The following is a 14767-nucleotide window of genomic DNA, read 5'->3' as shown; positions in this document are numbered from 1 at the left end:
TTTTAAGTCGAGTTTAACTGAAAAGTGCTTTTTATGTCCCCACCCCCTCATGAAGAAATGTTTAAAAGGTTAATACCACCTTAACTGAATTTTGGGTTCTAGGTATTTTGGCAGACTCACACAACTGAGCAGTGTGAGGTTACTATGAAAAGTCTGTCCTTATTTGACCCCTATCCTCCTGCCTGCACATAGGAGACTGTTGACCAGCTTGTGCACCACATATAACCCAGTAGCAGTTGGTCACAGCTATGAGATTAATGAGGACCTGGTGCCAGCATGCACTTGTGCATGAATTAGGGGTAAATCGTGGAAACTTTACCCTTTATTTCCCGAAATCTCTGTCTGACTGTTCATATACAAGCACTCATCTCTCATTTTGTACTGTAAAAGATAGCCCACTGTGTGTCCTAATGTAACCTCCACAAATGTGAGCCCAAAGTCTCCACTCTGGCTTAATGTAAGCAGTGAAGAAAGCACATGGAGATGGGTCAGTAACAGAAGTGTAATGTGCCCTTGTATTGCCTTTGTTCTGCAGTCTAAACTCTGCCTGGCTCCCTTCTTTGCTAGTCCTATCACATGCTTTGCTCGATTGTTTACTTGCACTAGTTTGGTCACTCTCAGTCTAAGCTCCCTCCCTCTCTTTCTCTCTACACTCTTCTTTCCATCCAGCCTCTCTCACCCACACACCAGCTGATTCCTGCTTAGTGTTATGTGGCGATAAGGGCAGAGACGAAACGGGAAAGAAAGCTCTAAAGAGACCTTTTCTCTCAAGATTTGGCTTTTTGCTGCTGCAGCTTTAATTCATCTACTGTGAGTATCTTTCTTTGCCCGATCCAATAAACAGGCTGTAGTGTTGTTTGGCAAGGAACACTTTAGGAAATAGATGAAATAATAGACGAGTCTCCCTGCTCACACAACCCCAAACTGCAAGGGAGAGGAGGCGGACGTGCAGAAAAGCAACATAGATTGAGCTGAGAGATTTCTAGAAGTGTGTCAAAATGAACAGCCTAAAAAACCCACACTTTTAATGCAAATTAAAGTAAGTCAGCACTACTGGTTATTTTTGCAGAATAAAAACTGAACTTCAAGATTTGTTGATGCAACTGTATAATTTTTTGTTTGCCAGTGGGTCTTTGAGTCAGTTTTATTCTGCAGAAAGAAACGGTGTTGTAAAGGCAAAACCGAGTCTCTTATTTCTTTCCAAATATGTGTTTGTAACACGGTTTAAATGTTTCCATTTACCTCTGCCCTTGCAGAAGGTCAGCTCAGACACTTCAACGGACTCATGGCCAATTTCCACCATTTTCACTTGCTGTGTATGGGGGGGGGGGGGGGGGGGGGGGGTGTTGAGTAGTGGTTTGCCAATATGAGTGAGGACCAGTTTAAATTACATACCATTAGAGTGAGGGCGTTTTTAGGAAAGTGCGGCACGACCTCACTTTGGCACGGACTTTCAATGCATTATTTGAGTGTTACAATTTGGTTTAGAGTTCAGTTTAGAAATGAGAAAAGGCTGGGGTAAGGGGTAGGGATGTAATTGTGATGGTTATGATAAGGGGCTATGGAATGAATTTCCTCTGTGAAAATCCTCAAAAAGATAAACGTGTAAATTGAGGGTGTATGCTGTGCAGACATACTTGGTACATACTTTGTAGGGACTTTGCCACCTAACAGAGATTTTAGAAACATGTAATTCATTGGACAGATACTTCTAAAAGGTAGTTATTATCTGAAATGAACTAGGCCACTGGTATGGACCCTGCAAATAATACCAGGTAACAGTTTGTTTAGGTGAACTTTAACTATCAAGTAATGCCATGGAAGATGTAAAGTGTAATTAGAAAATACTGATTTAACACTGAACGATATAACAAAGACCAAAATATAACTGGGGTGTTCCCTTTTTCCTTGTATGAAGACATAAACTGAACTAACATCCCCATAAGTCTTTTTATCTCTTAACTTTTTAACTATTAGTGTAATCCAGAGGTTAACATATGTTAACCTTTTACACAGGCTTCCCCAACCTGCAGGTGAACGACTGACGAAATGTTTCTCCCACTGAAAATGCTACATCCAGATGAAAAAAAATCAACCTTTTGGGATATAGTAAAAGTACTAACAACAAAGTGTTATTTTGATATTTTATGACATTTTGCATTCCTAGAGATGGTACAGGATAGAATGAAAACAGATTTAACCCTTCTGTGTTCTTGTTGTCATGATGTTACAGTGCAGTCACACAGTCACACAGGTGTTGTTGCTTCAACAGTGTGGCTTGTCATTAATAAATAAGACTTCTGTTGCAGTGGCAAAAAGAAGATGATGAGGTAATTTCATGACCTAAATCACTGGTGCAGATTTAAAACACACTTTACATGAAATACAGCAAACATTTCAAAGTGCTCTGATAATGTGGGGACATTGCTGTGTCTGTGTATTTTTGCTTTCTAAACAGTGTCAGAAATGTTAGCTAATGTAGGCTAGATCACTAGAGATTATTAGCTAAGTTGGATGTACTTTATTATTTTAGTTAGTTAAAAGTTCTGTCCCTGTTCTGGAAAATTGGGCTTCATTATTTGTTTATGGTACAGCTCTAGTGCCAGGTAACAGCAAGTGAAAAAAATGTTGCCCATCAATGGACAGCAGCAGTCTGTATTCAATTTAGATATTGCTATTCATATGTCCAGGTGTATCGACTGTCAGGGTGTTTTTTCACTGTCTTTATTGAATAACGGTCATGAGGAATCATGCATAAATACTTACAGAACAATAAAACTGATGTAAAATTGTTTGATGCAGACAAGATAAAGGAATAAAGCTGCATCTAATAATCTACAATACCACTGTTCATCAGGCATGCACAAAGATTTTATATGCTCTTGAAAAGCTTAAACTCTCCTATCATCAATGCACATAGGTCAGAGGGATCATCCATGACAAGAGAAGTGATTAGTCAATAGACTGATTTCTTATCTGCCAATCTCTGATCTAGAACCTAACATGCTCTGGAGCAGGTTGGGTTTGCACCCTACGTTACTATAGCGATGTTCCCAAGTGAACCACTTTGGTAGTACTGAAAACCCAGTTACCACAGTGATGTTCCCAGGTAAGAAGAGAGCCACCCTGGTAGTAGTGGAAACCCAGAGTTAATCCTGAAGTTACCTGGATTTTAGTGTGCAATATTCAATACCTGCTGCCACTGACATCCAACCACCGCACTGTGAAACATTCTGTTCCGCTGCTATTAGCATACTGTACTATTGTATCATATATACATATAAATACATTTATTTATATCTAAATTATATTTCTTCTGCCTTGTATAGTGTATAGTTTCTTCTATGTTTGCATAGTATAGTTGTTCTTAGGTATACTGCATCTATTTATTTATTCCTGCCACGTCCACCACTGCTGCTGTAACAATGTGAATTTCCCATCTCTGGGACTAGTAAAGGCTATCTTATCTTATATGACAATTAATACTGCTTCTTACTATTACTCTAGTATCAGATCTAGAAAATTTTACATTGGGGGGGCAAGTCAGTCAACTCAGTGAAGTATGTGAAAATCCCCTATATGTAAATGGACTCAACAAAATATCCACAAAAGAACTTTAAAAATATTTATTGTTATTATGTCTTCTAAGAAAAACGTTTTTATGTAGGTAGATAGGTTAGTTTAGACAGGTGCTGGGGGGTAAGACTAACTAGTACCCTCGAATGTTAAAAATATTGTGTCGGAAAGAGAGATGAAACTCTTTCTTTTCCAGGTTTTATAGCAGTGATGTTAATGCGACATTGCAGAGTAAACATAATTAAGAACACTAATTATGGCCTTATTGTATTAGTGCTGTGCATCGTGGCTCACTGCAGTGACGGTGACACTACACAGTGCAGCGCCTAATTGTATTTATCAATTACACCCGTGTTCACCCTGCGTTTGTACGGCTCCTGCTGAGTGTTTTCTTCTCTCTAAAGACTCCAGTGTTTAACCGTCACTGACCTGTAACTCAAGTTACCGCTGAGGTTTGTCTCTACGGTGTCTATGACTATATGCCGGTAAAGTCATAATGATGTTAATGTACATTTACCTGTTTCTAGATGCTGCGTTTGACTACTGGGCGCGTGGGATGCCTCCTGGCCAGGCGCGCGACAGCTGCCGTGACTACCAGCAGCACGAGGATGGCGAGCAAAGGTGAAGATCGTTCAAAGGGGATTTATAGGTCCACTATAAATATTTTAATCTTACTTTTATTTAATAGTATAAGTAAAATGGCATCTCTAAAGTTTTTTCTGTCTCACAAAAAACGGTAAATACTGACAAGACCTTAAATTTTCAGAGCATAAACTTAAAAAGAACAATTTCAGACATATTAAGCTAACATGGAGATATGAAGTTTCTATCACGGCAGAGATGTGGAATTTGAAAAGTAGGCAAACACAGGTGTAAATTAAGGCTTAGAGTTATTGATAAAAACTGAAGTGTTTACCAACAATTTCAAATTCAAATTCAAATTTTATTTGTCACACACACACACACACAACCATACACAGTATGACATGGGGGTGAAATGCTTGTAGCTGTACAATGCCCGACCATTAAATGACAGAAGAAAAGTTTTACAATATTTACAATTTACTACAAAAATTTACAAAAATTTACAAATTTCATGCTAAAATGGCTGCAGTTTATATTGTTAATATTAGTAATGGCCGAAACTGACGAAGATCGCCACCATAGAAAAGACGTGATCCAAAGGAATTATGGATTTAAGTCAAGTAATGTGATTTGTTAGTGGGGGGTTTCCCATCATGCAGTATACTGAGTTAAACAGCAGATGGCGCTTATGTACTTTCATAACTACACACTCATCTAGACAAGATGGTACCTGGGCTTATCAATGATGGAGTGGGTTGTGAGGGGGGACAAATGTACACTGCTGAGTATCTTTGTATCTGTGCCTCCAGAGGTGTCCGAGTCAGTGGACATGTCTCAGCCAATGTACTGGGACCGTGTGGACATCCCACTGCCTGACAAACCCTACAAAGATGTCCTGACTGATGCTGACAAGAGCCTGAAGCAGAAGGAGAAAGGACCCTGGGGTCAGCTGACTAAAGAAGAAAAGATTGCCTGTAGGTTCTTTAGTTTAGCTCATTATGCTCAGTAGAAGGGGGGGGGTGCTGTGTTATTGATGCACTCATCTTACCCCCCTCCTCCCCTGCTGCAGTGTATCGGCTGACGTTCTGCAAGACCTACCCAGAGATGAAGCAGCAGACAGCAGAGTGGAAGACGGTCATTGGGGGCATTTTCTTCTTCCTGGGCTTCACAGGCATAGTGATCTGGTGGCAGAGTGTCTACGGTAAAATCTGACTTTTGTGGTCTGAAAAAGTTAAACCAGTCTCTCTCGCAACGTAACACAAGCAATGCCTGTGGCTGAGAACACCAAACCTTTCTTGTCAACATCACACACTTCAGTGTCATTTTTTTTTTTCTCTCAGCAGACTTTCATTAAGGAAATAACTAATAGCATTAAAGATGGCTCTGGCTCTTTTCTAATCTCCCAGTGAGTCAAACCAGCTGGGCCAGAAAGGACCTGAACAGAGCCTGGCACAGCTAGATGAACATCAGGCTTTAATAATGCAACTGTTTAGTTGGCAAGTTTGTTTGGCAAGTTAATTACAGGTGATACTGGAGTGTGGAGCATCATGTGAGTTGCATTCTTTTGTCCTTGTAGTCTACCCTCCACGTCCCAGGACCTTTGATGACGAATGGAAGTCCCAGCAGCTGAAGAGGATGTTGGACATGAAGATCAACCCCATCCAGGGCATCTCTGCCAAGTGGGACTATGAAAAAGGCCAGTGGAAATAAAGAGGGCTAGGCAGGGGGCTGAGGTAGCACAGTCTGGACCTTTTACCTGAGTGTGGCTCAGTTTGACTATAGGAAGCTGCTATTGCTTTTGAATGCTGTTACAACTGTCAAAACCACTAGAAAGATGGAGCCTCTCTAGGGAATTGTACTCTGTTACCTCTAGCTTTCCAAACAGTATCTTCCTCTAAAGCCACTTTAGCCTTCAGTCACAGGGATAACTCTGTCCGTCCTGATGTAACAAAATAAAGCTTGGCTTTTGTCTGTCATGTGTCAGGTGTGTTTATTGTGGAGTCCTGTGTATAGTAAGTACTTAACTGTGCCATTAACATCTAAGAATATTTACCTCCACCACGGAGGTTATGGGATATGAATAGATTCTTAAAGGTATGGACTGATTTCAGTTTTTGCCAGCAGTGGAAATCATTTTAAAAGGAAATGACTTTAAGTAAATCTGGGTCCAATAATTGTTTTAAAGGATTGTTTTTATAAGGCAAGACTACTGGCAGACTCACTTATTTTGACAAATATGAAAACAAAAAGCCTAAATTCTCAGTATTTGAGAGCCTTTTGTCTAACTTGTAAAGATGCAGGCAATCAGGCTGGCTAAGAAAATGCTCTAGAAGGCTGCGTTCGCAAATGTAGACTGCACATCAGTTTAAAATATGGTAAAAGTACTTTTAGTAAGTTCTTCTATGGAGATTCTGCATAACAAAAACAATACTTGAAGAATACATGGATGTTGGGCATGATGCTACAGTTTAAGGAAATAACACAATATGCTTTTCCTGACAGCAGACTTGTCAGAGTCTTCCGGTTTTGTGTGGTTCATGTTTGAATTATTGGATAGTTGACTGTGTGCGTGCTCATTGCTGTTCTGTTTGAAATTTGGTTTCTCGTGTTTGACTTTCAGATCATTTCCCTGTGGTGAGTTTTAGTTCATGAATGAGTCATGATGCCTGATTTTGCTGTACGGTTATTCTAGTGATGCGTTCAGTTTTGCAATTCTGTCTTTTGATTTTTAGTACCTTTAGTTCCTTCAGTTTGTTCTGTTTCTTCCTCCCTCTGTCTGCTCTTTGTGATGGTGCCTGTTATGGAAGGTTACTTTTTTTTCACGGCTGGTATTAGTTTTACTTCCTGTCTGTCTGTTTTCCCCTGATTCCCTGATTGTTCTCACCTGTGTTAATCACGCGCTGTCTGTTCGTGTTTGTCCTTGTTCAAGCAGGCTCACTAAACTCTTTTATATTTTTCCCTTTTAACATTTGTAGTTTATGTGATTTTGTTGAACTATTTCGTAATGTATTTTATTGAGCTATACTCTATTACAGATTGTCTTTACCCCTCTAAGACCCAACCCATCAAAACATAGCAAGAAAATTCTATTTTTTTGGAACTGAAATGTTTATTAACCCTTGTAACAAAATCCTCTTTTTTTGCTATATCATGTTATGTATGACATATTTTTTGTATCGCATTTGATACATTGGGTGTTTTGTTTTTGTTGGCAACTTTTTGTTAACAACAGTGTTCATTTTAGACAAAATGTTTTTTAAGGTTTTTAAGGCAAGTATCATGTTGATGAGACAGAAGTCTCAGAAACTCATGTAGCAAATATGATACACATGGCATTACAGGGTTAATGTTTCGGCACCTGTAACACAGGAGTTTCACAACTTTGGGGTTAACCGTATCTGAGTTAACACAGTAATATAACAGTAATAACAGTAATATTCGTTTTATTAGATAACCAACGCACTCCCCTGACTCGGCTGTCTATTTATGCAGCAGAAGTTTGCATCTCTTATCTGAGATATTATCACTGCCTGCTGTGTCAGCCCCTTCACCACCCCAGCATCCACCTGCAGGCTCTGAGAGAACAACGTGACTCATGTCAGTGTCCACAGGCAAAATACCAAGTTTTACTATTTAACTCAACTGATAATAATAATAATAATAATAATGGATTACATTTATATAGCGCTTTTCAAGACCCTCAAAGCGCTTTACAATTCACTGTCACATTCACACACTGGTGGAGGCAAGCTACAGTTGTAGTCACAGCTGCCCTGGCGCAGACTGACAGAAGCGGGGCTGCCATATCGCGCCATCAGCCCCTCTGATGACTACACATATATATTATTATATTCTTCTATTGCAATGACTCATTTGAAACCATAGCTTTCTATTTAGCTAGTGAATAAAGTTAATATTAGAAGTTTAGCACTGTTGATCTAAAAGCTTGACTGAAATCTCCATTGCCTCAGTACATCATGGTTGACCTTTATTTTCGCAACTCCCATTTCCTCCCATCCACTAAGCAGTCTTTTGTGGCATAAAATTAACTTTCTTCTGGCTGATTTCAGCTTCTGGCAAATACCCTGAATATTTAACAGCATATGTTCACGGGCATCTCTGCTCCAACACTCCCCACCACTATCCAAGACATCAGAAAAAGAGACTCGGCATATCTTCCAACAACGGGCTTTATTAGGTTCAGTGTCATTTCAAATTTTACATTGGCATTCTAAAGACATACAAAGTGACCATTGGACATGACAGCAAACTTTAATTTAGACCCAACAGGAACACACCGGATAACTTTTTTTGAAAATGTTTTCTTGATTTGTTTGCATTTCTTTTCATCTACTAGCAGTCCAACAGTCCTAAAGAAAAGAAAAAAAAACACGACTGACAGTGCACATGGATGCAACGATGGAATTTAAGGCCATTTGAAGGAGCACAGTTATGCTTTTTTTTTTCCTTTTTCTATTTTTTGACACCAAATATAAATAAAGTTGAAAGCCATCAGGTCTGTTTTAAATATTTCACTAAGCTAATACTATTCTAATCAGCTTAAATAACTAGCATATATATGTGGGGGGGTCGTGCCAATGCTGTCACACTTCCTTCATTTGTGCCTCCCTTCTGCCAGAAAGAAATTCACACACATGCTCCCGCACACACGCACGCACACACGCACACACATCTATAAATGGGTAAGAAAAGAGCTCGTTAGAGTCAGGGGCCCGGACAGCAGGGACAAGCCTGTGAGGAGCTTTTGATGGGGCTAAAAAAATAGATATATACTGTACTGGAATGTTTGAGAACATACCCTGGCTAACAAGGCGGTGAGGAGAACACGAGCAAACCAAACGATACTGATTATTCAGGCTATGCGTTTTGTGTGATTTTGGTGAAATATTCATAACCAGGTCAAAAATCAGGGCATTAACAGGAAAAATATGTGGACGGTAACATAAAGGAGCCAATATGTGACGTGAGTGATGAGTCCTTGTTTTGAACATGGAGGCAAAGCTGGTAGCTGGACACCATGATGGATGTCTCAACCACAAATCCTTTTTTCCTCTTGTTTGCATTACACTCTGTTCCTTTAATGTTTACTAGGTGTGGCTGAGTGTAGTGCCTCGATGAGAAAACAGCACTCGCCTGTAAAGCTCCACAGTGCTTTATTGTGCTGTAGGACATACTGTTCAGCAGAGAGAGGGAGAGGCTGTTTGGAATAAGATCAAATTTGGAAGCAGTGGGAAGATTCTGGGAACGGGAATGAGTGTACTCCCTTCTCCACCACCACCCCAACCCCATCCTTCCCAGTAAATTAATCGAGCAGTTGTTAGTGCACAACACGCCAGGCGACAAACACTCTTCTGACTTCAGCTTCAAATTAAAGATGGATAGGTGTCTCCTTCCCTTCCTCCATCTCCTGTGGACCGGCTCTGATTGGCACGTGCGTGCATGTGTCTGCGAAGCAGCAGGTGGGCCAGCTGTGACTGACACACGTGACTAAGTGCAGTGACAGCTGGGGGACCGCGGGAGGAAGAGGTGGAGCTGGATGGCGAGGGGAAGAGAAGAGACGGATGGCGGTTTGACAGCTCTGAAGCATCTGGGGAGGACGAAGGAGGTGGAAAAAGAGGGGTGGGAGGGGTTTGTGGATAACTGGAATTGAGCGAGATGAGATATGAATGTTTAGATTTTGAGTTTCATGCTCCTACAGCCGCTGACAGCTGCTGATTTGCTCAAGATGGTACACAAACACGAAGTGAGACACATTTCTTTAGCTCGCAGACGATGCGAAGCAGAACCGCATCGTCTCCTGAAGGACAGCTGCTTCATCAGTTTGCTACATAAATCTGCTTGCTCCAGTGACGATAACACGAAGCATGAAGTGTGTCACCGATCAGTGTCAGATGTGACTAAAGGCTCAAAAATAAAAATTGATTAGGACACAGTGGGGAAAATAAACTATAGGGAGGAAAAAAACAAACAGCTGTGTGTTTGAACAGTGCAGCTCATGATTAGGATTTTATTGCAAAATAATCTGTGAAAATGACTCAAACACTTTCATCTACACCCCTCCCAAAAAAATAAATCTTAAACGAATGGTCTATTTTTAAGAAGTTATGGCTGCATCTAGGGGCTGTTTTCATTGTCAGTTAATTAAAAGCAGCATTATAGAAGTTGGACCCAATGACTTTTAGATCAGTAACAATCATCAAACCAGTTGCACCTTAATTGATTCATAATTTTATAGTAATATAAAGTAGCTGTAAATCCTGTGAAGCATCTGCACCTGGAGTATGAACAGGCAATAGACGACTGCTATTAGAGCCACGCTGATAACTGCGTCAACAATTCTGGTAGACCTCCAGCAGTGTTGTGCAGGGGTCATTAAGTCAAATACAGAGCTTTTGGTCATTTATATCAACACTTTTGTTATTTAAGCTCTTACCACATGATTATTTTTGAACTGCCGAATCCATCTTTGCTCTATGTGATGACGGCCATGAAGTGTAGTTGAAACCTTGTAAGTGGATCTTGATCATGTATGAATGAGGCCAGTCGCACTCATTCATACAGGATTTGTTCATGTGAGCTGTTACATTGTCAGTTACTGATTAACTGTTCATACACCTGTTACTGATGCCTCATAGGAATTACACTGCAGCAGTGTTAGAATATATGACGTTTTTTATACTGTTTATAGAGGAGGGGGTGTTCAAACAAAGTAGTACCAAACATATCACCCAATGACAATCTTGAAGTGGACCTATTAAGGGCATGACTCACAGTCTTTAGATCGTATACTGGGCTTTGATGCCATTTTAGCCCCCTTACACTTCCTTTCAGGGAAGTTTTATGATTGGCTGCCTCTTGTAAACACAAGGTTTAAACAGCGAATGTGAGTGGCTGCTGTGCTAATAGCAGCAACATTATATGGAGGAGGAGATATGGCACTCAAAGATTCCCAGATAAAAATCTGTGGGAGAATTCTGAGATGCTAATGTTGTTTCCCTGGCTCTCTCGCCAAAAAGCCAATCAGCAGCTGAAACTGGAGAATTATTAGCCAATCATGTGTTTACACGCATCAGAGAGAAAGAGTTTCGAAACATTTTCACTGTGCGGTGTCGGCCACTTCTCTATCATAGCAAAGATGTTGGTGTTTTGATTTTTCATGGTGGGAGGAGCACAGATGTTGATCGCGTCAGCTGATGACGAAATGTTCTGAAACTCCGCACACTTAAATTTGAAGCCCCATTTAATATGAGCACCACCACAGGACATATGCATGATAGGTCCCCTGTGAGATTAAAGACACTTCTTTCAGTGTAGCCAAAGCATGCCTGGAAACAATGAAGCTCTAGCTATTGCATGAATTGCTACAGTAATGGCTGCATTCTTCAGCTACTGTATGGTGAACATTGAGCGTCTGAGCCATGGCACCCTGCTCCTATGAACTGTGGTTGAACTGATTCTGACAACCTGCCACACGCGATGGTTGAACTGAGGCCAACTATGACCATAAAGCACAGACCAGTCGGGGTGGGATTTTAATAGTTGAGAAATAAAGAAAAAACAAAACAAACAAAACACACAAAAACAAAAAACCACGCATCAACAAACTAGTGGACGCTAATCTGCATGAGTCAGTTTAATCTAGCGCTCATACACAAGCCAACCGGCATGAAAGGGGGAAACCCCCCCCAAAAAACCCAATGTGTGAAGTGATGGGTTATGTTGCTGTATGTGACGGTGATCAGGATGGCTTGCAGGAAACTACGAAAGACTTACAGTAAACTTTCCCCTGACTTTGCTCTCCATATGGCACATACAGAGCTTTACAGAGCTGTGATTGTGGCGTCTGTAGGAAAAACAAGCTTCAACAGCAACACATCTGGAGCCATTAGATAAGTCTGGGTTAAACTGTAAGACTAGAATCGGTTTCAGCTTGTTCTGTTGATGAAAATGGAGAAACAAATTTGTTAAAACTATTACATATAAACAAGGTGTAGGAACGAGTGAAGAATGGAATGAAAGGAACAACTGGTTTCGGAGAATGGAAAACGAAACGTCTTTCAATATCTGTCTTCTTTCTTCTTCTCAACATTTGAGGATTCTTAGTCCACTGTGGGAGCGGATGGGGGGGAGGGATGCAGGATGGTAGGGGTTAGGGGAGTAAACATCGTCAGCAGCTATGATCAGACGAACTGGACCTTCATCTAAATGTTGAGGGTTGTGAAGGAGACGACTGGAGAGCGAGAGGGCTCACAGGCGTTTTTGCGCGATAAGCGCACCCGCCACAACGCCTGTCACCACCGTCATCCCCACCAGCAGCCACTTCTTGAAACTCTCCTGAGACCTCCGGCTTTCAGCCGCCGCATCCTGCCCGAAGATTTCAGCGAAGTGCTCCTGGAAAGAGAGACAAAGACGGAGTGTAAAGGGTTAATGGCAGGGCATCTGATGCACTCTGTGACATGCATGTGGAAAAACCGACAAGTATGCACACTTCCTAAAAATGCCCCATTTAAAAAACAAAACAAAACAAAAAAACCCCTACAGTATCAGGTGAATTCCCTTTGATAAAGGTCCCTCAGCCTCAAAAAGCTGCAGAGACATCCAATGCTGGCTATGACTATCACCACCCACACGCTCATATGTGGAAATTTCCATACAGGTAGGTCAACAGAAAAAAAAAAACCTAAAAGACACCTGTAATGCCACATTTAAAAAAAAAAAAAAAAAAAAAAAAAAGGAAATAAACCACAACCCCCCTCCCCCCAAAGTCGTCCACTCTTTTCTGGCATCCCCTCAGAACCACTGTTGTTGTTACTGACATTCTTTCCCACTGTTGTCCTCAGACTGCCATGCCTACATTGCCGCCCACTGAAATCATTTCCTGGAATTGAGCTGCTCCGGAGCATACAATTTCTGGTTTCTTGCCACAGGGAGGCGCCAGTCAGGCTCTAATCCAAACCATAACAGCCATCAGTATTCCTCATCCCTCTCAGCTGACTCACTGGTGATGATGCTACATGTTGTTCACAGTTCAGAAGCATCAGTGTTTCACCTCAATAAGCACGATATGAGAGGCCAAAGACCAAATTGCGAGCACTCAATGAGAAAAAGTGAAAATGACTCATTCATATGTCTGATTCTTAGTCAGAGGTAAATACGAAAGGCAGCACACGGGGTCTCTATTCAGCGAGTGGTTGGTTGGGTGGGTGGCGTGTGGGGTGCTGTTACTGGAAACTCTGTATGTAGTCAGTGACACACAAAGACTATTAAGGTGAAATAAGAGAGTTTGTGTTGTCACTGGAAACGGAGGGTGTTTTTGTACCATACTGAAAGAGCAACTCTCTGAATTTCTGAACACGCCAGGCACACGGTGGCACGTAGAAAAGTAATTTACAAATCTCTAAAACAAACGGAATCCTCAGAGGGAGTGACGAGATGAGTTTACACCTAAGAGGACCAGAATGCAGGATTTAAGAGGCTATAAAATATATAGTTTCTCTCTTATTTATCAGTGCCTGACTTGATGTAACCCACCACTACTTCCAGGAGGTGGCAGTACTGCACCTATAAGGTATTTACATACCAGTACAAACAAATCCAAGAAGGATAAAAAGTGAAGCTTGCAGAGCCAGACTGCTCTAAAGCCAAACATTTTCCAGGCTGATTGATGAGATGCCCATCGTTGCCTGAGCTGTACCGGAAACCTGATTTGTTCCACACATACTTGGAAAGGACTTCTTCCTGTTACTTCCTTTCATAATAAAAGTCCTTGACTTATACATGGCCTAATTTATGTGCATAAAATGCACATAGGCATGGAGAAATGCATCAAAGTAATTAAAAACCTACAAAAACAAAATTGTATCTTTGATTATATATGTATATTTTTATTTATTCATTTATTTATTATCAGTATTGTACATGTAATATAAGCGGAACGGTGTTCACACACACACAGTAAAGTGTGACTTTAAGATTTAAAAAAAAAACCTGCATCATTCACCAGATTTGATTCACTCTGTTTATAGAATAACTTTTAGCTGGACAGCGTTTAATGATCATATCTGATTGCAGATAAATATAAAAGAAAAGCAGCAATCAAAGTAGTTAACAGTAAACTGGATATTCATAGAGTCAGGCTGCTTGTTGGACAATTGTTTCTTTGCTACTTAGTCTAAATTACAGACAAAATGTCACTAAGACTAATGCTATAAAAAGGACTGCTCAATGCTCAAGCCAATATTAAAACCACCTGCTTTACATTTACTACAGCTTTTGTTTGTGCCTTCTGTTTTTAAGAGGCAACATAGCCACACTGGGCATGCTCAAAGCAAAGGTATTTTCATTTAATCTCCACTATAATGCATCTATGACAGGACCATTATATCAGTGCACTGATTACACTATATGAGATCACTACACATTCATTAACAGTGCGGTTATGTGTATAAAGCTGAGCATTGAGCCATTTATTATTCATCTTCAGTAAACCTTTCAGTAAAATGGCATGTCCTGGTGTAGCACTGCTAAACCACCACAAAAAACCCCAAATAGAAACAACAAATCTAAACAAGAACAGAAGAAGGTT

General features: G+C 40.6%; 2 protein-coding genes across 5 annotated transcripts in view; one reads left to right on the top strand and one right to left on the bottom strand.

Annotated features, from left to right (window-relative positions):
- Positions 1–648: 648 nt before the first annotated feature.
- On the top strand, positions 649–6131 carry cox4i2 (cytochrome c oxidase subunit 4I2). Its single transcript, XM_085343828.1, has 5 exons — positions 649–810; positions 4104–4197; positions 4971–5135; positions 5231–5362; positions 5738–6131. Exons 2-5 carry the CDS (start codon positions 4104–4106, stop codon positions 5869–5871), a joined length of 525 nt encoding a protein of 174 aa, XP_085199954.1. The 5' UTR covers positions 649–810; the 3' UTR covers positions 5872–6131.
- Positions 6132–8278: 2147 nt separating this feature from the next.
- The window catches only part of bcl2l1 (BCL2 like 1), a 33214-nt gene continuing 26725 nt past the window's right edge, over positions 8279–14767 (bottom strand). For all 4 annotated transcript variants that reach the window (XM_085344878.1, XM_085344879.1, XM_085344880.1 and 1 more), the window contains one exon: positions 8279–12573. In XM_085344878.1, coding sequence (XP_085201004.1) covers positions 12430–12573 — 144 coding nt within the window. In that variant the 3' untranslated portion in view covers positions 8279–12429. The remainder of the gene's footprint in view (positions 12574–14767) is intronic.

The sequence above is a fragment of the Diplotaxodon limnothrissa genome, linkage group LG20, assembly GCF_057381915.1.
Source record: "Diplotaxodon limnothrissa isolate DT_005_m linkage group LG20, D_limnothrissa_male_GT1.1, whole genome shotgun sequence".
Taxonomy (NCBI): domain Eukaryota; kingdom Metazoa; phylum Chordata; class Actinopteri; order Cichliformes; family Cichlidae; genus Diplotaxodon; species Diplotaxodon limnothrissa.
The sequence above is the reverse complement of the archived record's forward strand: the minus strand, read 5'-3'. Positions and strand labels throughout refer to the sequence as shown.

What these genes read in the sequence shown, in the direction of transcription:
- cox4i2 (XM_085343828.1), top strand. Translation starts at nt 4,104, where the DNA reads ATGCTGCGTTTGACTACTGGGCGCGTGGGATGCCTCCTGGCCAGGCGC. An exon ending in TAAAGAAGAAAAGATTGCCT is followed by an intron (nt 5,136 to 5,230) that starts GTAGGTTCTTTA and finishes CCCCTGCTGCAG; the next exon opens with TGTATCGGCTGACGTTCTGC. An exon ending in CTGGTGGCAGAGTGTCTACG is followed by an intron (nt 5,363 to 5,737) that starts GTAAAATCTGAC and finishes TTGTCCTTGTAG; the next exon opens with TCTACCCTCCACGTCCCAGG.